This window comes from Macrotis lagotis, chromosome 2 (assembly GCF_037893015.1).
Source record: "Macrotis lagotis isolate mMagLag1 chromosome 2, bilby.v1.9.chrom.fasta, whole genome shotgun sequence".
Lineage (NCBI taxonomy): Eukaryota > Metazoa > Chordata > Mammalia > Peramelemorphia > Peramelidae > Macrotis > Macrotis lagotis.
The window spans coordinates 266274394-266297846 of NC_133659.1; the positions used below are offsets into that span (position 1 = coordinate 266274394).

At 36.7% G+C, this 23453-nt stretch overlaps 1 protein-coding gene across 7 annotated transcripts in view; it reads left to right on the forward strand.

The window, feature by feature from the left end:
- The window catches only part of KCNMB4 (potassium calcium-activated channel subfamily M regulatory beta subunit 4), a 171076-nt gene that overhangs the window by 84369 nt on the left and 63254 nt on the right, over nucleotides 1-23453 (forward strand). For 2 of the 7 annotated variants that reach the window (XR_012476159.1, XR_012476160.1), the window contains exons 3-4: nucleotides 14648-15234; nucleotides 16009-16071. Coding sequence is in view for 1 of the 7 variants with exons in the window: in XM_074226147.1 (XP_074082248.1) it covers nucleotides 14648-14816 (169 nt within the window). In the remaining 6 variants the exon portion in view is untranslated. The other 5 variants (XR_012476158.1, XR_012476163.1, XR_012476162.1 and 2 more) reach the window with 5 other exon arrangements.

Consider the following 23453-nt stretch of genomic DNA (forward strand, 5'->3'; position numbering starts at 1 on the left):
TAGTGAATAGGGAGCTAGAATCAGCTGTTTAAGATGGAAACAGCCAGGTACACCAGGAAGAAAAGTCTTTGGTGAGACCAGCATAAGGGAGCCAAGCTTAGATAGGAGAGTGCTGTTGGTCTAACCACCATGTCTGTTGCCAAAGTAGGGCAGAGTGGATTTCAGTATAACCACCAAGAACAAAGCCCACAGACAATCTTCTCAAAGGATTGCATGCTTATCAGTAGCATATGGAGCAATGTAGCTTTGTGCTTCCTTGTATGCTTGTTGATTATGTAATTGCCTATGTCAACTTCTACCAGAACAACAGATCTGATTAAGGGTGGGTGACTAACTTTAAAAGAAATATTTGTTGATAGTAGCACAGGCATTTTTTGCTTCTGGACTTATCAATATCCAAATATCATTGTCTAAGCTTGGAATAAGTTAAAATTTTGTTTCCAACCTTTACTGGAAGGTGAAAAAGAACAGACTATAAAGAATCTAGTCAGAAAAAGGTATAGTTTTTTGTTTTTGTTTTGTGTGACTCTTAAATGTCACCTGCCTATTCCAAAGGTAATGGAAAAATACTGCTTTATAAGAAAGTCACACTAAGGGGCTGGTATCTTTATTTTTTTGATCAGTCCTCTAGCAAGAAAAGATTGTAACTTGATGTCTGTCCCTAGGCTAAGTAGATTATATTTCTACTCTCTCTCCTTCATGACTGTCTGGCCATGTCTTTTCCTCTAAAATCTGTAATCCTGAAATTGATATTATTCCTGGAAGTGATTCCTTTCTTTCCTGCAAACAACAGTATTCTCATCTTCCTCTTCTCTTCTCCACTGATCTCTATCAAGGCAGATCAAGCATCTCCATTCTCAGGAACCTTGAAGTTCTACTAATTGGTCTTTCTTCACTTTCCCTTTTTTTCTCCTTTTCATTATCCTATTTTGGGGCTTATAGTTGTTAGATCACATGATTGTGAGTGAATTCAGCCCACAAAATCAAGAGATGAAGATTTGTAGCCTCATTCCATCCTCTGTGGGAATGCATACAAATTTGCATTTAAAAAATCACATTCTCAATTTAAGGAAGTTAGTTTTGATATAGAGAAAAAAACTTGGCACTAGATGGTGAACTGGCCTTGAAACTAGAAAGATCTGGATTCAAACTGATAAGAAATTGCTTAAGCACTCAGTACTCAAAATCTATAAATTAGAATCATAACCTTCATTGATCGAGAGTTCCTTCTCTTGGGAGTTCCCTCTGTCAGTGACATTACACATGCAATTCCTATGCCCACTTTGAATAGATTTACATATTTTTAATGAATTACAAGGGCACAGTGGATATGGTATTGGGTGTGGATTCAAGAAGATGAAGACTCATTCTTTCTGAGTTAAATCTGACCTCAGACATTTATTAGCTGAACAACTCTAGACCAGTCAGTTCACCCTGTATGCCTCAGTTTCCTCATCTGTAAAGTGAGGTGGAAAAGGAAATAGCAAACCACTCTAGTATCTACCAAGAAAGTTCCATAAGGAGTCAATAAAGTATGAGACACAACTGAGGAAACAAAAAACAAGAACGACAAAATGAATTATAAATATTTTCTAATTTCTCCTTTCTCTTAAGAAGGGGTGTGTGTGTGTGTGTGTCTTTAGATTCAGTGTATGATAATATTGCTTTGGCCCCATGTGTAAGATCTCAGGAGTAACTATCTGGGAAGAAGTTGAAATGAAAAGTTATACCCCTCTCCTAGACTACAGGTCATTCTCCTTCTTCCAAGGAATTCATCATCTAGATAACCATCTTCCTCTCTTTACCAAATCTTGTCTTTATAATAGGGGATTTCATTACCATTATTGGCATTCCCTTATCCATTTTAATCTAATTTTTTCAATATTCTTAAATCCCACAACATTCCGTCATTCTTCCTTACCTGTATGTAGGGACAGCCACAACCTATATTTCACCATTACTTACTATTAATCAGAAAGTCTGACATTTCTTGAACTGACCATAACCACCTGCTAGACATGCCTAAATGCATTCTTTCACTTAATCTTGGCCTCTAGTCCCTCTGCCTCTCAGTATTTTCTTAAGCTATTAGCCACTCTCTGATTTTATTTTCTTCCCTCCCAATTTTGATATTATAGTTAACCAGTTGTCCTCTTATTCTATCACTACTCACAATGATTCTATCATCATTGACTGACAACTTGACTCCTAATTACATGTTGATCTATGGAGATGGAGATGGAGAAAGTAATACAACTGGGTTAATTGGGTTCACTATAAATATTTGTTATCCACCTTCCATTGGGTCATCACTAAAGCAATGCAATCTTTTTATTTCTCCCCACAGCAGCTTTTCTTAATATTTTCTCTCCTTTTAATTTCCTTTTGTTGGATAATAATCCATATGATGGCCTCTAATTGTAGGTGTTCAAATCTCTGTTCTGAGCCTTCATCTTTCTCTACATTTTTTCCTTGGTGTTCTCATCTGCTTTTGTGGGCTTAATTAGCAGTTTGATGCAAATGACTTGTATGTCATATACCACCAGTCAATCCCATACTTCAATCCTGCATCACTGATCTCCTATTGAACATTTCAAACTAGATGTCATAAAAATATTTCAAGCTGAACTTTTCCACAAACAGCTTATTTGGATAATTTCTCTCCCAATTCCACCCTTCTTTCAAGTTTCTCTATTTCTACTGAAGGCATCACCATTCTTCCAGTGTCTCAGGCTCACTTAGCTGTTTTATGTAATCAAAGATAAGCTTTGACTAGGTTTATATTGGTATACATTCTTAATGTTCTAAAAAATGAATTGTAGGTTCTGTTGAAATTGATGAAACATATTCAAAATCCTGAGATTCAAGGTTAATTAACCCTTTTATCTATTGTTCATAGCTTCATCACATCTCAGCACAGTCCAAATATCAGTGCATCATATCTTAGATCTTATCGCATCTTTTCATCCAATTCATTGACTTAAGAATAACAACAATAATAACTCCACATTTATGTCAAGCTTTAAGGTTTACAAAGAACTTTCTTTATAAATTTTTCATATTCATTAAAGGAATATCTGAGATTTTTACTTATACAATCACAAAGGAATTGAAATCCAAGTCCATATTCCTTTATAAAAGATTTCTAATGAAGCTATCAGAAAGCTTCCTTTTAGAAAGCAGACCAAGTGGAGGATAAAAGTAAGGTGAATGTACTTTCAAATAGTTCACTGAAGACAATTAAAAGATAAAAATTTCTCATAATTTTGGTTCAAAGAACCATTTTTAAAACTTCATTGTGAAATGCACATAGCAGTGTGCAAATTTCTTGGGACATGCAGTAATTTGAATTCATTTTGTAACAGCCATCTACTGACACTTGACTGAGTAATTCCTTCTAAACTTGTTACGATGAAGACATATTTTGAGTTGATTTCTCCACCTTGAGGTCTCCCAATAGTGAAGTACAGGATTTTGTGACATACATAGGGTTTCATTCTTCTCTATTGATGTATTAAAGAATGGATATAGTAACATGCAAAATCTGTAGCTCTTAAAAAAAAACACAGTTTAATGACTACTAGAAATATTGCAGGAGTCAACAGTATGGGGAAGTCAGGGCTTCCAGGATCATTCAAGCCATCAATGAAACAGGATAAACCACTGTAAAATAAAAAAAGACTTTGCTATCAATGTAGTTGAAAACAAAAAGCAAAGCCAAGAAGTGACAAGCTTTAGTAATACAAGAAACAGACTAATTAATCCTTAGAAAACCAACAAAGCCTTTCAAAAAAATTTGGCAGTTCAAGGGGTTATTAATAATCCCTCTTCAGCAGTGAGGTCAAGCTCATAGAAATGGATTCTGTGGATGCATATTGGTTTAGAAAACCATAAATTTACAATATCTATATTGTTTTGTATTTTTGTTTATTTTGTTAAACATTTCACAGAGCAGCAAAGTGTTGCAGCTGGAGTCAGAAAGACTCCTCTTCCTGAGTTCAAATCTAACCTCCAACATTTGCCAACTGTATGACCCTGCACAAGTCATTTAATTCTATTTGCCTCAATTTCTTCATCTACAAAATGAGCTGAAGAAGGAAATGGCAAATCATTCTTCTTCCTTTGCCAAGAAAACCTCAAATGGGATCATGACTAAAAAACAGTTAAATAACAACAAAAGCATCTCTAAAACACATTTTACTCTTTTATTTGAAGTGGTAGGACATCAAAGAAACTAGTAAAGAAATAACTGTTAACTGTTGCTAAACACCTTGTAATGGACCTGAGCCAAGACCAGAGTACTGAAAATTGGAGAAAAATAATTTTTATTGTTGAAACTCATTTTTTCAACCAATTCTATACTAAAACCATACTCAGTAATTCTTAGGTGTCTATAAACTTTGGATATCTTCATCAGACCATAAAACATCCTCCCAGAACATGTGCTTTTGAGGATTTGTCTTTACTTCAGTTAAGCCTAGTTGTTTTATCTCTATGGAGGGAATGAAGAACTCTAATTAATTCATGTATTGATTTACTGAGAAGCAGAATTGTTTTGGAATTTCAGAATTCCAAGTGGATATGTAGTATTGCAGGAATTGGATTTGAATGAGGGGTGCTATGCCAAGTTACTAGCCTCATTTTCTCCTCCAGAACCATCTGGGTCCAGTGGCCAGATATGAATCAGGATGACTAGAGATGACCCTGGATGTGAGGCAATCAGGGTTAAGTAACTTGCCCAAGGTCACACAGCTAGTTAATGTCTGAGGCTGGATTTGAACTCTTGTCCTCCTCACTCCAAGGCCAGTGCTCTCTATTCACTGTACCACCTAGCTGCCCTACTTGACTTAGCACACCACAGGAATACTGCATTTCAAAACAGATGTCTTAGAGACTTTTCAAACTCAACTTAATTCAAAATAGAACTTCTTATTGATAATTCTATCCTCCATCCCACCTTCTTTCAAACTTTAACCTTGAATCAGACCATATGTCAAAAATGTTAAGAAATTTATCCAGGATAAAGAGATAAATATTTTTCAATGAGGTATTCATTAAAGATACATTTAATATTGAATATGTCAGTATGTTAAAGAACATCTGTCAGCATGTTGAAGAATTTGTATCAACATCTGGTGAACTAAATACCAAAACGTATAAATAAGTGATTGCAGCAAAAAGACTTATTGCATATATTTTATTTTTAACTTTCTACTGGTTAATTTACACATGACTGTAAAACTAGTGAAGTTGCAGATGACAGCATTCCTGTGACTCGGGATACCTTGGGAATGGGTAATGGTTTCCTTCATGCTTTTCTTTAAGTTAATGCTTATCTTTCAATGCATGAACCAGAGAAGTGGAATCTTCTCTCCAGCCTTGTCTTTAATGAGCATTTTCCAACTATAAAGAAGATCTATAGGTGGGGAAGGCAAGAAAAAAAATGAATTTGTAGATTTCTTTTGCATTTACCTCCATATATTGAAACCCACATGATCATGTCCTGAAGTGTCCACCCTGTTGGAAAATGACCTAAGAGAGGGAGACTTCATGGGACTCAACACTCATGTCTTCATGATGGGGATGGAGTGGGGAGGTGGAGTAGGAGCATAGTGGAACTTTGTAGACTGAGCACCCTCTTGCGGCCAGCAGCCTAAGTGATCTTTTGTGGCCAGTGGAGAAACTGCAATTTCTTTGGAAAAGGCTAGCCCTGACCATACTCCAGGCCGATAACTGACAGAGCCTGGGCTAGTGGCTCAGGTGTGATAGTGTCCCCTAGTGGGTAATTCAGATATTGCCTCCAGTTGCTAGATTCCCATGGTAGCTCACACAATGACCCTCTGTCCTACTGTAGGCCTAAGGAAGGAAGCATCATTAGAGCCACACAACCAAAGAGGAACATGTGGTGTCAATATGTTACATATAGAAATATGGATACATGTTCTAGTGGTATGTAACTTCAACCCTTATTTTATTATTCCTCTATCCCTTAATATTAAACCTTATGACACAATAATAATCTCTATGTATTGAAGTTTAGAAGTGGTGAGGTGACACTATAGAGTCTTGAAGTACTGAGTTCAAATCCTTACTCACAGTCTTCCTAGTTTTGTGATATTGTATGTCACTTCTATCTGTCTCACTTTCCTTCTCTGTAAAATGAGGATATTGACAGCTCCTACCTCCCAGGGTTATTGAATCAAATGAGATATTTGTAAAAGCACTTTGAAAATCTTAAAGCATATAAATACTTGCTATTATTACAGTTATAGGTGATAGTTTAATCATAGAACTAGAATTAGTAGAGACCATCTAGTGCAAACAACATCCTCATTCTATAGCTGGAGGTAAACATGCTTTAATGATCTGGTGACTCATCTGATGTAAACCCTATCAAAAATCTATGACTGAAGTGGGGGAAATAGACTGTTAATCAAAGGTACCCTAATCATCCAAGGTGATCATTGTGGTTTCATAATAAAGAGTTAAAGAATATGAAGAAAATTCATTAAAATCTTATAAGATTTTACATTTAAATTATGTAAAATAAATGTGGCATAAGAAAAGTTTTTAAAGATTAGGTGGGTTGACAGATTTATGTGTCAATATATTTGATTATTTTGTTTTTATCTCAGGTAATTTGCACACCTCTGTAGCAGATTAATGAACTGGAACATATATTGGATAGAATAATTAAATAACTTTTTAAAAAATTTATTTTCATTGTTTTCAACTGTGTGTGTATTTAAGTTAAAAAATTTCCTTCCACCTCAGTGGCAAATAGTCAGGTGTATATACATAATTTTGCTATATATGTTTACAGATTAGTCATTTTTGGGTTGAGAAATTAGGATTAAGGGAAAGAGAAATATGAAATAATTTTTATAAAGTATTCATCAGATTCTGAAGGGTTTTTTGTTTTTGTTTTGTTTTGTTTTTCTTCCTCTGGATGGAGATAATGGATTGTCCATAGCTGGTCTAATACAGTTGTCCTAACTCTCTGAACTGCTGAGAGGAGCTGCTTCCATCAAGGTTGATCATCTCACAATGTTGGCAAACAGCTTATTTTGGTTATTTAAACAAGCTTTTCCTGTTGAAGGTGGGGGAAGGTCTATTCTAGGGACAGAATTAAAAGCACAGGAAATTTAGGTTATTAGAATTTTCAGCAAAATTCACCTTTTTAGAGATATGTATGCATAGTTTTTTTTTTCCCTAAGGATACTATTAGCACAAGTCTGAATTAGTTCAAAATGAATAAATTAGGACTTGCTGTATGCAGCAGCAATTGCTGTATTGAAGTTTCCTCTTTCCTTTCTCCACCCCTTCCTCCATGCTCAGCAATACTTCAGGGAAAGAGATGTTGATTCTTGTTAGACATCAGAATCCATTATTACCTAATCATTTCTTCCTGCTTTTCTCACTTTATTCACTTATCATCTACTTGTGTGTTCTATAAAATGTCACCTGGAAAATATTTCTGGTGCTATTTGCTTCATATCTCATTATTTCCTGGTCCCTGATATCTTTTCTTTCCTTTTCTCTTCCATTTTGTTGTAGGGAAAGGCTCAAGAACCATAGTTGGGCAAGAAACAATAGGAGTAAGAGAAATCAAGAGATTTAATTCTACCAACATGTATTCAGTGTCTTCTATGGGTAAGACACTGTACTAGGTAATCAAGTACCAAGAAACAAAGGAAATAGTCCCCTCACTCTCAAGGAACTCCTACTTGAAGAGATCATCTCTGGCAATTTTTACCACATTGAAGAGGCCTCCAATATTGATCTGGAAAAGACTGTGTAGTTTTTGTCCAAGGACCAGTCTAGCCAGAATCAGAGAGGCTCTTCCCTAGAAGATTGGACATGAGATGATGAGTTTTCTGCCCCATAAACCATCTCTTCAAAGTCATCGAGGGATTGCAATCTGCAGAGAGATTACTCAAACAGAAATATCCAATGTCTTTTAAAATCCTGGAGCCAAAGTATCTGTTATGACACTTAACAAGAATTTTTTTAAGAGTAAATTCCATTTGTTGTCATTGATAAATTATATAAAAATCATGTGCAAAGAATGGATGTGGCCTCCCTCTCTTAAGTCAGTCCTCTAGGGTTTCTCTGGCTGGGCAGTTTTTCAGAGCCTAAGAAAATTGTCATCCTGAAATAGGTTTTTCCAGCCTCTTCCATATGTTAGGATGATTCATAGATGCAATGAATTCAGGAAATACTGGTAGCTCCAAGAGATACAGTATCAATATGTGGGAAATTATATTTTTACATAGTTTTAAATTGTTACTTGCCAGTGTTTTTAATCTGTGATTTTTTTAAGCTTAGGGATAAGGATCCTTGCCAATTTTTGTGCATAGAAGACTAGACACATATATAGGGAACTCCCTGATGAGAAAACTTCTTTTAATGGAGGTTGACACTGCAACTGATAACCTTCGAGAATTGCTTAGAGCACCAAGAGGCTCAGGAACCTGAATGATGTCACATAGCCAGTGGGTGTCATAGGTAACACTTGAACCTGCATTTCCTAAAATCAAGGCAACCTTCTCTCCATTTTACCACTCTGAATCTCTTGAAAGGTATAGGGAAGAGCTAGACAGGTTAATTTAAAATATTGTCAGAATCAGGAAAGATACAAAATACAAAGGATAGCCTTGTAATGTTGAGGCTCTACAAATGTTTCTAGTTGCAGATAATATTGAACTAATTGTATCCAGCCTTGGGAGCCTTGGGATGGAGATCAGGGACTTGCAATGGATTTTCCAGGGTTTTGGGGGCTGGATCCCATTTGGAGTGATGTTTGTTCAATGTTCTCAAAGACACCCCAGTGCATCCTGCCCTCCATGTCCAACATTTTAGCAACATATTTTCTGGAATAATGTGTGGTTGTGAAATATGCAATTGCCATAGCTGGTAGAGATAAAAGTGATAAAGTCAGGGGTGATAGAAATACACATTGTGACTAAAAGTGGGCTACCACGTTTTACCATTGTTGACTTGCATGTAAGAAACTAAATTATGGAGGCTGTATTTTTTCAGAAAAGGAGATGGACAAGTTGTGTGATGAAAATGAGAAGCAATAGATGAACAGACTGAAAAGTGCACATCATCTCAGAGGTATCCAGTTAATGGCCTCTACTTCAGATACTTTACAAGAGAATGTCTGAGGAAAGAATGACCTGAGATTGTCTGAGCTGGGATGCAGTCTCTATTAGAGAAGGGAGTAGTACCTCTGAGGAAATCAAGAGGCCACCTGAGTACCAAAGTCCAGTATAGGTGACAGCAGTGAACAGCTTTATAATCATTTTATTCACCATTTTGAGGGCCTGTATGAAGCATTGGGAACACCAAAATGTGTAAGACACAATCTCTGCTCTTGAGAGGGCTTGCAATTTAAATGGAGAGAGAGAGAATATACATATGAAAAGATAAAAGGCATCAAAAAATAAGATAAGGAACTTGTTTCCATATTTTGGTAGATAAGTGATCTTATTGCTGAGAGAACTCTCTCCAGCAGCACAGATTGAAACCTAACAATATCTCATCATCATCAGAAACTCTTATCCATAGCTTCCCATAAATCACAAGAATTACACCCAAAGGCTTAGAGGCCTTTCTCTAGAGTTCTTTAATGTGGTATGGATCTCAGTAGAGCATCCTGGCTATCCATTAGTTATCCTTTGCTCTTGATAAATGATGATGTTTGTCCTTTGTTTTCAAAGAAGACTATGACATCAGGGAGGTGATGCCATGATAAACACAAGATTTGGATGGGGGGGTGCTGTACTCAGTCACCAACCTCACTCACTTTCTCCTCCAGAGCCAGCGGGGTCCAGTGACCCGATATGGATCAGAATGACTGGAGGTGACCCTGGATGTGAAGCAGTCAGGGTTAAGTTACTGGCCCACAGCTACTAAGTATCTGAGGCCAGATTTGAACTCTCATCCTCTGGAATCTAAGGCCAATGTTCTGTCCACTGTGCTACCTAGCTGTCTGGTGGTAAATAATGAACCCTTTTCTGGACATCTATCTTTCTGATGATATACATTAGAGGTAACATACTATAGCTTATTCATGCTCATCATTTCCATTGTCTTCCAACTTTAGAGAGTGCTTTGACTTCAATTTTGTTTATTAAATATAAAATTATTTTTATTGGTTAAAGCAGAATGTTTCCTTGAAGGTTTTCTTCCAGCAATGTGTCTGTCGTGCATATGTCAAAATTACGAGATTCCTTTGAAGATGTAACAAAAGATCACTACTTGACAACACTCATTATCCAGTAAGATATAAAACAGGGAGAATTTGCTTTTTAAAGGTGTTTGACACTGTTATGGAAGATTATAATCACAAATTCCAAATTGAAGAGGAATTCCAATGGATGATGAGGTCTTTTGGATAGTCCTGTTTCAGAATGATATTTTGTATTGTGCTGTAAGAAATAATGAGATGGTTGATTTTAGAAAAACATCAAAAGATGCATGAAAGAATGAAAAGTAAAGTGAGCATAATAAAGAGAACATTATATACGGTTTGGAAAATAATTGTGAATAACCAAGTTGTTTTGAGAACTATAGATATTCGAATCAACCTATAAAGGATCTATGAAGGAGGATGCTATGCTCCAGAGAAAGACCTAGCAAATAGATGTACACAGAGTATGATTTTACATGTATTTATAAATCTGCATCAAATGGGAACCTTCTGAACTGCAGGAGGTTCAGAACTTAAAATGTAACAAGAATTAATTTAATTTAAAAAGAAAGAGAATGGTATTTTGCCAATTGCTTTGTAACTGAGAATAATGCAGGTCATCATTCATTTCCTTTTGGAAAGGTTGCACTCCATTACATTATTTAAAACTTTAAATTACACTTGTTTTTTTCTACAGTTGCAAAATTTAAATGCAGTATTTCAGAAAAAAGTCAAATTACTGCGTAACCTTTAAAAAATAATGCGCAGTAACTTATATCTCTATCTCTGGTGATAGTTTTTTGGTTTTTGTTTTGTTTTTGTTTTTGTTTTTTTAGGATTTTGCAAGGCAAAGGAGTTAAGTGACTTGCCCACGGCCACACAGCTAGGGAATTATTAAGTGTCTGAGGCTGGATTTGAACTCAGGTCCTCCTGACTTCAAGGCCAGTGCTCTATCCACTGTGCCATCTAGCTGCCCCCTTGAACTGACTCTCATAGGCACTAAATTGGAACAGAACCAGTAATCAAAAATACTTCAGTAGAATGAAAATAACCAGGTAAAGTATAAGACAAATTAGTCAGTTATAGTAAACATTTTTAAAGTGCCTAACATGCCAGCCTTGTACTATTATGCAAATAGAGTCCCTGTCCTCAACTTGATAAGAGCTTACAGTACACAAAAGGAAAATGAATAGGGAGGGAGGGGAAGAAAGGTACCTGACCACAGGGGCATGATGGGGTCTAGTCCAAAGGAATGCAGTGATGGGAAATGGAAGCCTTCTTTAGATGGAGGCTTTGAGAAGACCTTTTTTTGCCCTCCAGACTTTTAGGCAGATCAGCAAAGGATACTGATGATACTAATGAAGTATGAGTACCAAGGCTGAGGTAAACATATAGAAGAGTAATGAGTTTCCTGATGAGATTTCTCAGAGCCCTGGTGGCATCCACCTGATGAAATAAAGGAAAAGGATAAGTGCAAAGTCCTGTACTTCCCTGTTACAAAAACAATTGCATAAGCTTAAGATAGAAGGCAGTTTGTGAGCTAATCATAGTAAATTTAGCAAATTCATTGGAGTATCAAACAATAAATCAACAGCTGTCCTCCAAAAGCTATTGGAGTCTTTGGCTACAAGAATGCAAGCATGTATGTATATGTATATGCATTCTACAGCAAGGGACATAATAGTTTTACTATACTTTGCCCTGGTTAGAGCATGTCTAAAATATGTTCAGTTCTGGTCACCACTATGCCTTAAAAGTTATTAGATACAACTGGAGCAGGGTGACCAGAGTGGAGAAGGGTTTAGAAAAATGGCTTTTAAGGATTGGTTGATTTTCAGCCTAGAAAAAAATGCAAAAAGGAAAAAGGAAATATTAACTGTGTCCACATACTTGAAATACTTGTCATATGGAAGAATGATTAGTCCTATTTTGGGAAGCTCTAGAGGGGAGAACTAGGGCATGGGTAAGGAAAATGGTGAAAGATGTATTTTAGAAGAATGTAAAGAACTTTAAACTAAACCAAAATGAAATGGAGTATCTTGTAACAAATTTTGCGTTGTCATTAGATAGTATAAGCACAGAATGGGAGATTGGTTAAAATAATCCTTAAGGTTGTCAGAGTGGAAAAGCAACATTGGTATAGAGGAGAATGCTAAATATGGATGAAGCTTGCATCTGGAACTTAGTGTGACCACAAGAATTTAATTTACTTTGTCTGAATCTATTTCTTCCTCTTTAATTAGGCTAGTTGACAGTTTGTGGTAATGAGTTTGGCATAGTGAATAGTAGAGAGAGCAGATAAAAATCCAAACTGGGAAGCAGTTACTTCTGACACACAGTGGCTCTTTGACCAAGGACAAATCACTTTAGCCTCCAGTGCCTTAGGAGACTCTCTCACACAGTAAATTATTGTTAAGTTCTCCACTTCTTCTTTTGTGGAAGGAGTTTAGAGGGAGTTCCCATCCCTCTGGATTCTCTACTCCAGTGATATCAGAAGCAAGAGAGGCAGAAACAGGCATTTCATGAGTGTCATGAGGACCCAATGAGATTAATTTGTGCGAAAGGTTTTGCAATCTTAAAGAACCAAATATAAATGTTACTATCATTATTAAGCTCCCTTCTGATCATCCCATCACTGCCATCAAGAAGATTGCAAGGTAATTAGAGAGACAAGACATAAACATGGGCAAATTCTCAAAAAGTCATTTATAGAGCCAAATATAGTAAATGTGAATGGATGGTATGGACCCTAAGTGCTATAGAGTTCAAATGAGAAAGTGATTACTCTGGATTGCAGAAAATATCATGGAGAAAGCATGAAAGAAGACAGCAAAAATACTGGCTGTGCAGTTGGAGAACTTGGGTTCAAATCCCATCTCTGACATTTGCTACTTCCCTGGAACTCAGTTTCCTCATCTGTTAAATGCTTTCTTACAATTCTAGAGCTATGATTTTGAAATGGGCTGGCTCTAGGGTCTCTTGAAGTTCTAGATATGTGAGTCTATGAAATGATAACTATCTTCACATATTTTTTAAAAAGTATGAAAAGGGATTAAATTTGTTTCCTTAGCCCCACAAAGTAGACCTAGGAAGTAGGGGGTAGTTTCAGATGGGCTTATTTGGGATGCATATAAGTGGAAAAACCCCATAGTATAGCTATAGCTGTGCAAGAGTGGAATTGACTTTCTTAGATTGTAGCAAGTTCCCTATCACTGGATAATATCAAGGGGATGCTGAATAAGCACTCGGCAGAGCTGTTGTAGAGGCGATTTGTAGTCAGGTCTGCATTGGCCTCTAGGGTCCTTTCCAACTCTGTGATTCTGTGATTTAGGAAGATGAATCTTGCACTAGTGTGCAGGGTAGCTGATTGGAATGGAATAAACTGGATTGCATTAAAAGAAGCAGAACTTCCTAATTGGAAGGAATCTCAGAAACCATACGGTTCGATGTCCCTGGAATCAAAAGTTCCTTGTACATAAAACATATTCCACATAAAGATATTAAACTTGTGGTTCAGAAACCTTTTTGAGGGGAAGGAAACCTTTCCCTCCATTTCATGAAGCAATCCATAACATTTTTGCAGGGTTCTAATAGAAGAAAGTTTTCTTTTATCAAGCCTATATTTGACTCCTCATGAAATCCACCCATCATTCCTCATTCTTCCCTCTGAGGCTAAACCCTCCATGTCTAATTCTTCTTCTCTCTGACATCTATTCAGCTTCTCAGACAACTGAGTTTATTCTTCACCCAACTAAATCCCCAGATAGGATTCCATTATAGGAGACTAAGTACAAAATGTTAAGGACCCAAATCCAGATTAGCATGAATGAACAGGAAGAAGAGTCTGAGGAGGTTAGTATGAGAGTATGGGAGGAGTTAGTATGGGAGGAGTAATGGGAGATTATGAGGAATCCAAAATGATGATAGTTTTGAGTCTGAATAATTGGCAACGTGATGACACCATTAATAAAAATGGAAAGTTATAAGATAGAGCCAGTTTGGGAGCAGGCATAAGTACATTTGAGATATGTTGTTTGAGTTAACAGTGGAACATCCAAATAGAATACTAATGGACAGTTGAAGGGAAAAAGAACCTCCCAGGCAAAGAGAGGAAAAGCTTAGGGCATGTACTTGATGTGCTTGTGGTCAGATAGTACTTCATTTTGGTTGGAGCACAGAGTACAAACCAGAAAACCACCTGGATGGAAATGAGAAAGTGTTCTTTCCACTAGACTAAGAATCCTGGGCAATCCATAAGCAAAAATAACCACTGAATAACCAAGAGCTAACAGTATATTTGTATTAAAGTAATATTGACTATATTTTGAAATGATTTCATTAGATGGTTATGAATCCTGAAAGAAAATTTTCCCAGACAGGTGCCCCAGAGTGACAGACCATGCTATGACTCTGATCTTTTACTCTCCCTCTTCCCCTATTATCCTGTAGACCTGATGATGTGCTTCTGAAGCGCACCCATGATGAGATCGTCTTACTGCACTGCTTCCTCTGGCCCCTGGTCACCTTCCTGGTGGGAGTCCTTATTGTGGTGCTGACCATCTGTGCCAAGAGCCTGGCTGTCAGAGCAGAAGCTATGAAAAAACGGAAGTTCTCCTAAAGGGAAAGGCACAAGAGAAAGGATCCAAAGAGATGACAGGAAATGTGTCCCTTTTCAGCAACTTGGAAAATGTAGGTGTGACCAGTTTCTCAACAAGGACTCCTATTAAGAAGGTTCCAAGAAGTATTTCTGGAAGACTTGTTTTCAAAGGTGTAGGAATGAACAACTGAAAGACTCAAACTCGCACATATTATATTAGACGTTTCTGAACAATGGTTAACGTGTTAAGCTCTAAACTGTAAGGAATAACCATTTCAGAAAATCCTGTAGATTTAATTTAATTTGAAAAAAAAATTCTACCATTTGGTATGATGTAGAATACCAATCATAATGACTAATGCTATTTAAAATATTAAAGCAGAGTTGATCTGATTCTTTTTAATGTCTGCTTTCTCTCCTGAATGCAGTGCATTGAGAGGTAAGGTTCTTTTATACTTCATTTAATTCTTGTGGGTCAAAGTTTCACTTTTCTGTGAAGATTTCTGTATAAAACTGTGCTAACCATACTAACCTCTATTACTCATCTCATAAAATGGAGGTAAACATCTTTCTGGAATAATCCCATTCCCTTCATTAAAAACAGCCCTTAATTCTTAAAAGTTGGAAGAGGAATGCATTTCTATTGGTACCAATGTTTTTGTGACACAAACGAAATGGGTTCTTTGATTAGGAAGAGTTATCCTAAAACTGAATTCCCTCTGCCCAAATATTGGTTTTTGATAGAGTCACTCATATACTGTCCTTCCACTCCCCTAAATGTTGGGATTTGTTGGGTGACCCTTGTGTCAGAATAATTTGTGTGTGTGTGTGTGTGTGTGTGTGTGTGTGTGTGTGTGTGTGTGTAGGTGGCATTGGGGGAGTTCTTCCTTCTCTTAACTTACATGCCTATACTCAAAATGTTGGGCATCCCTCAGTATCTTGAAACCAACCCTTTCCCCACCCTCCTACTATTCCCAACATGACAGAAGAAAATTTTAAAGGAAGAAGAAAAGAAACAGAAACCATTGATGAATGATTATTAATCCCAAGAATCCTTAAAGTCATTTACTAGATCTAAAACTAATCCCAAGCAAGCAAGATGCTTAGAGTAATTATTCTCTTCTACTAAAAATAACTTAGAGTCCAGTTAGTGAAAAGAGTTGATCAAGTAAGCATTTATTAAGCATTAATGATGTGCCAATTCCTATCCTAGGTCCTTGGGATGCAAAAACAAAAATGAAACAGTCCCTAACCTCAAGAAGCTTAATCCTATCAGGTGAGATATGTACATCTTAGAGAGGGTATGGTGGCACACTCTGGGATTAGCATTTCTACTAGACCCTTCTCTAGAAGCATGCAAGTATATCAATTCATATAAGCATATATAGAACTTAAGACATGTGCCAATACACCTTGGGAATGAGCATTAACAACACTGACCACCTTCTCCTTGTGGCCATTCTCTTGTTCCTTCCTATGATGTACATAAATAAATTTATAAAGAGTAAATATGAAGCAGTTGAGGGAGGCTCTAGCAGATGAAGGGAACAGAAAAGTCATATTGTGGAAGGTAGATGATACTTGACCTGAGCTCTGAAGTAGAATTGGCGGTAAGGAGCAAGCACATGTTAGACATGATGGGCAGCCTGTATGAACTCTTAGAGAGATAGATGATAGAGTAAAGAAAGATCAAGAAGGTCTTCTGGCAGGACCACAGCATATATTAAGGGAAGTAATATAGCAGTGGGCATTAAGGACTGGACAGAGGAGTTTTTTTAATTTAAATTCTAGAGGAAATTAAGAGCCGCTAGAATTTCATGAGCAGGTGAATAACACAGGTCTGCACTTTAGGAATATTACTTGGGTAACTGTATTGGAATAAGAGGAGACTTGAGACAAATAATTTAAGAGGTGATGCCAAGAGTCCAGACCAGAAGTGATAAGGGACTGATTTAGATGATGATAGCATTCATAGAGACAGTGACGGGGCTGAGAGATGTGGAGGCAGAATTTCCAAGATTTAGCAGCTAATTGTATTTGAGAGGTGAAGGAGAGTAAGCAGTGCAATACTGGGTGACTGAAAAGAGGGTGGAAAGTTCAGAAGAGGTTCTGTCTGGCATAATGTGTTTGAAACCCCAATAGAATATCTAATCCAAAAATGTCAAATTGCTAGGTTTGATTCAAGCCTGGAACTCAGAATGAGAGGCTGCTCTACATATATATGATAATTTAACCCAGGGTATCTGATGAGATTAGCAAAGTTGTGTAGAGGGAGGGAAGGATGACAATTAGAGAGCCTTGGTGTACTTCTAGATGTGGGGCAAGATATGGGACATGACCAACAAAGAGAGAGAGAGAAGTGATCAGACAGGAAGGGGAGAACCAAGAGACAGTGTGTCATGAAAACCTAAAGAAGAAGGTATCCAGGTGTCCAGTGGAAGGGATTGGTAAATAGTGTTAAATAAATGCAGAGATAGAGAAAGTTGAGACATAAAAGAGTATTTCATATGGCATTTAAGAGATAACTGATAAGCTGAGTATTGTGATTGGAAGACATTACAAAAGGTTGAGGAGTAAGAAATTGAGGAAAGCTTGGGATATCAATAGCTTTTTCTAGGATCTTGGTTGTGAAAGGAAATACCTATATCTATCTATCTATCTATCTATCTATCTATCTATCTATCTATAATTCAATGGTTTGAGATGGTAGAGACATGTGAGAATTTTTCAATTAAAATAAACTACCAAAAGGGAACATCTTCCAGATCCCTTCCTGCTCACTATCTCCATTTCCTGTCCACATCTGACCTGATACTTCTGGGTAAGATGGCAACCTTTATAGCATTAGCTTCTCAGCTACCTCCAAATGAACTGGCATCTTCCCAGATAGAGTCTGTCTCTGTCTCCACACCATAGCTGTAATGGCCTTTTCCTCAATGCTGGACTGAATTGTTGATTTAAAGGTGTATTTGTGAAGCTTATCCTGGATTATCCAAAATTGCCAATTATATCTGTCACATGAAGTTGAAATTTTAAATTCCTTTAAGAAAGACCCATCAAATCCTGTCTTCTTCACCCACCATTCTCTGATAGTTAAGGTTGTAATGCTGGGTGAAAGGTCCTTTTTTCTTACTTCCTATGCCCTCAAAGAGGGCTGCCTTTCTTGGTCTCTTCCTTTTTATTCCCTTTCCTTTCTCCAAGTCTTCCTGGTAATGCCATCCCAATCCCCACAGCTATATCTCACCACCGGTTTAGGTTTTGCTAATGGTTCTGCCCTCAGGCAGTTACCAATCTCCTAATTGTGAACCAATATAATGGGGTTTTTTTTTTATGTTTTTGCAAGGAAAATGGGGTTAAGTGGCTTTCCCAAGGCCACACAGCTAGGTAATTATTAAGTGTCTGAGACCGGATTTGAACCCAGGTACTCCTGACTCCAAGGTCGGTGCTTTATCCACTACACCACCTAGCCGCCCCTAACCAAGATAATGTTAAAAAAAAATTTTTAATTTTTAATGTCATGGTTACTTTTGACAGTCTACTGATGCCTGTTCTGAGAATGAGAAGCCTCTTCTCAGAATAATTGTTTTAAATGCACGAAACAAAATCTGCAGAATCACAAAGAAGTCTATTGTGAACTACAGTTTTCAAATATTAAAAAAAATTATAGGCTCCCTTGAAATATAGACTAAGAATCCCTGACATAGAAGGAGAAAGCAGGTCCCTACCTGGGCTACCACAGCTCTCCTTAGTTCAAAAACAACAACCAATTACTGCATCTTTTATCTGGGTCACTACACTCAAACAAATGAGGTTTGAGAAGCACATCATCTCCATTATCCCAGTGGAGCCTCCTAATAATCTATCACTGTCCACATTTGACAGTTGAGGAAACTGAGGCTAATGACTTACCTAAAATCACACTATTAACACCTCTCAAATAGAATTAGAACCCACATCTTCCTGATTCCAGATCACCATGATACCACCATTTCCCCTTTTATTAACAGGAAAGTAAAAGCAAATTAGAACTTAAAGTGTCTCTACTGTTTCCCCAAGAGACAAAGCAGGCTCTGAAGGTCATGAATTGTCGTGGTCATAGCTTTGTAATGTTTCTTTTTTTTAAAAAAAATTATTTAATTATTTTCCCAACAACATGTAACAATAGTTTACACTAGTTTTTTGGCAAAGTTTTAAGTTTTATGTTTTTCTCCCTCCTTCCCTTCCCTCCCTCCTCCCCCTGACAAAAAACAGTCTAGTATAGGCTCTACATGTGTAATTTTTGCTAGACACAGATTGATACTAATCTTGTGAAAGAAGAATCAAATCCAAATAGAAGGGAAAAAAGACATCAAAGGGAAAAACCAACATAATAAATGACAACTTTTAAAAATTGGAGATAATAAGCTTTGGTCTGGAATATGCTTTTTTTTAAATCTCATTCAACTGGAACAAGCCATTTAGAGTTGGAAGATTCCTTAGATATCAAAGCCAACATTCTCATTTCACAGAGAAAGTAACTGAGACAGAGACATGACTCTGACATTTGTGCAACATGTCCTCAATGTTATACAATGCTGCTAGAAGATAGCACCATGATGAAATGGAATGAATGCTAGATTTGATTTCAATCAAATATTAAGCAAATATGATAACCTGTAGCAACACGGGTGGGGGAGGGGAGGTTCATATACAGCAAATAATGTAGTCCCTACACTCAAGGAGCTTACATTCAGAGACTCTTGTTTCAAATCCCAGGGCTACCATAAACTACATGAGTCGCTGGGTAAGTCACTTGAACTATCGCTTAGTTTTCTCATCTACCAAATGAAGGGTTGGACAAGATGACCTAAGTTCCTGTCTAACTCTAAATATACAATCTCTTGAGATAGCTACTGTATTTTGACTATAGTTTTTGTTTTTCCTGCAGCCTTCCTTAGTAGTCAATGGAAATTTCCTGCATTGTATTTGAGCAAATGACTGAAAATCTTCCCCCCACTCCCAAATGGCACCTTTGCATCATTTGTCATGGAATGAATTGGTGGAATCCATTGCATCCATCTATGGTTAGAATGATTGTGGCAGTGAAAGATTTTCTACTTATAGAAATCTCTTAGTAAAGGAAGAAAGCACATTGGAAGAGAGCACATTGATCAGGACATTCTATTCAAGAGTTGGATTCGCATCAATCTACACTTTTTACTCTGTTCATTTTGGGTCCAAAGACTTCATGTTCTGGATGCTTTTTTGAAAATGTAACAAGCAAATTGTTTTTTTTCCAAACATAGCTTTGTAGTTTCCACTTGTCTTCAGCTAAATAGAATTACAGTTTTCTAGCCCAATTAGAAGGTAAACCATTTCTAATATGATGTTATGTTATTTGGGGGGTCGTGGGAGATAAATAAGGAAACCAGAGAAACATCATGATATAGTAGACAGGATGCTAGATCTGAAGTCAATAGGGTTCAATTCTGACCTTGCTCTGACATTGTCATTTCTTCTTTTTGAGCATGTTTCCTCCTTTCAGAAGTAGGGATGATGATGCAATGAAATATTTTCACCATAGTAGAAATTCAGATATCATGATCTATAAAGGAACATTTTGAAGCACTAGAAAAATCTTGACTGCTCCTTATTTGGTCAGTGTAATTTACTAAAAATGACAAAAACCTGATGCAATAGCCTGAATTCTGCAAACTTTGGAATTTATGACAAGCATCCTTTTTTTTTTAATACAATATCCAGACTTTGGCTCAAATTAACTTTCACAGAATGTTTTTTACAGTACAAAAATTAGATAGAACTACTATTATGAATGCTGTAAAGGTAGAAAAAGGGAGTCTATTAGAAGAAAGGAAGAAGAAATTCAGAAATGTCATGTAAAATGATTGAAGATCAGCCACTGTAAGAAGGTTTTGAAAAGCATTTTAGCCATTTTGAAAGTATGGCCCAATATCAGATGTACAACTGTCTACAAAAGTTCCAGCATTAAAATATTAAAACAGGATTAAAAGAGGATAATAGAAAAAGAAAATATCATCCTGAATTTGAATTCTCATGACCTACTCACTAACCCCACCCCCCCATCTCAGTAGAGTTCACACATAGAGATGGTCGTAATCTTGACTTTTTCATCACTACAATTTTTTTTAGTTTTTTTTTTGCAAGGCAATGGGGTTAAAGTGACTTGCCCAAGGCCACACAGCTAGGTAATCATTAAGTGTCTGAGACTAGATTTGAACTCAGGTACTCCTGACTCCAGGGCTGGTGCTCTATCCACTGTGCCACCTAGCTGCCCCAATCACTGCAGATGTTTCACTTCAACAATAAAAAGTTTCACTTCTCTTATTCCTTAACCCTTCCTAAGTCTATATTATTTTTGTCTTCACTAAAACCTCCATCTCTCTATCCCTTGGAACTCACCCAGGTACCTCATCTTTAACTTCACTTTTTTCCTCTCCCAATCTCAGTCCCATAGTTAAATATTTCAACTCTTTACTGTCCTCTTCTCTCAAATCTGTTGTCCTGATATCCTATCAATACTCAAGACTTAAATCTTAACCCTGAATCTTTCTCAATGTCTGCTTCCCAAGATCCTACTCATTATATAGAACTAGTAGAAATCATCATCTGAAGTAATTAGGACTACTCCAAATTTATATTATATACTATTAACTGGGTCTTCAACTCAGCAAGAAGATTCTTTTATTCCTATTTAATTAATCTTCTGTACTACTCCCTCCAGAGGCTTTCCAATACTTTTTATTCTTCATAGTTTATCACATGATTCTCCACCCTCAACTGAGGATCTCATTTCATACTGAGGTAAGATCTAAGAAGAAAATAGAGACCATCACCACATGCTTCATCTTCTCCCCTTTCTCTGCATCACAAAATTCCTTGATATTGTCTCTCATTCTTTCCTTCTTTACTCCAATCTCTAATGAAGATATAACCTTTTTCTTTATCAATCCCAAACCCTCCTCATATACCCTAGATCCCACTGCTTTCCATCTTCTCCAGCACATTGCCCATCAACCTATCAACTCTTCAGTCTCTCCTTGTTTATTGGTTTCTTCCTTGTTATATATAAACAATCTCATCTCCTAGGAAAGGCTGTCTATAACACATTGTCTCTACTGCTTCTCCTCTCCCTACTTCTCTACCTATAGCAATCTGATTTCCAAATTCATCACTTAACTGAAAAATACTTTCTTCAAAGTTACCAATGATCTCTTAATTGGAAAATTCATTATGTTGTGTCTGGGATCAACCTATTCTCTGACTTTTGATGGCATTGCTTTTTTTTTTAGGTTTTTGCAAGGCGATGGGGTTAAGTGGCTTGCCCAAGGCCACACAGCTAGGTAATTATTAAGTGTCTGAGGCCTGATTTGAACTCAGGTACTGCTGACTCCATGGCCAGTGCTCTATCCACTACACAACCTAGCTGCCCCAGCATTGCTTTCTTGATCCTCATCCTACCTGTCTGACAACTCCTTAATCTCTTTTGATGGTTTATCATTTTTATAACATGCTTAGCTGTCGGGGAAGAGCTCATTAACTCCTCTAGGTTGAATTATCATTTATATAAATGAATTACAAAGCTATATATTCATCACTAGTTTTACTACAGAACTCCAATAGTAAATCTACAACTTATTGGATATCAGTTTGAATGTTCAGTCTAGTTCAGGGCCTCATTAGCTTTCATCTAGAATATTGCAAGAGTATCCTAATCAGTCCCTATACCTTAAGTCTCTTCCTTCTCCTATCCATCCTGTAAACCAGAGTTATCAAATGGGCTGCATGTGACTTATATCACTCCTGAGTAACTTAAATGTCCTTTGGAAATATTTAACAACTTAAATAAAAATGCAATTAAAGATACATAAATAAAACATTAATATATAGTTTTCTAAATATGTAATGAGTTAAATGTAATATGGAAATAGTTAAAATAAATAAAAGTACAATAAAAACATACATCATTCATAATATTAATATGGTTTTCTAAGTCAGCATGTGACCCGCAAGGATCCTTATATATGGCTTACTGGCTCCCATTTCTATTTGAGTTGGACACAGCTACTTTAAATAGTTCTGAAACTAATTTTTGTAATATGCAGATCTGATTATGGCAGCCCCAACTCAATGAAACTTTAATGATTTACTCTTTTCTATGGGATCAAATACATATCTTTCTGTTTATCTTTTAAAGTCGTCCACTATTTATTTGACCCCCAAACTACCTTTCTAATCTTATTCTATATTATTTTGCTTCTTATCCTCAATGGCCCAACCAATCTGGCTTTGTCACTATTCCTTACAAATGACCCATCTTATCCTGTCTCCATACTTTTACACTGACTTTCCCTCATGCTTGGAATGATTACCTACCTCACCTCTGTCCCTTATAATACTTTGTTTGCATTAAAAGTCTGCTTAAGTACCACTATACCCATGATCCCCCAACTCTCAGTGCCTTCCCCACCAAACAAAAAACAAAAAACACCACCTTTATTTTGTATATAGTTTGTATATATTTATGTATATGTTGTTTTCTAGTATGTAAGCTCTCTGAGGGCAAGCTTTTGTGTTTCTTTTTGTATCCTGGACACCTAGCACAGTGTCAGGCACATATTAGATGTTTAATAAATGTTT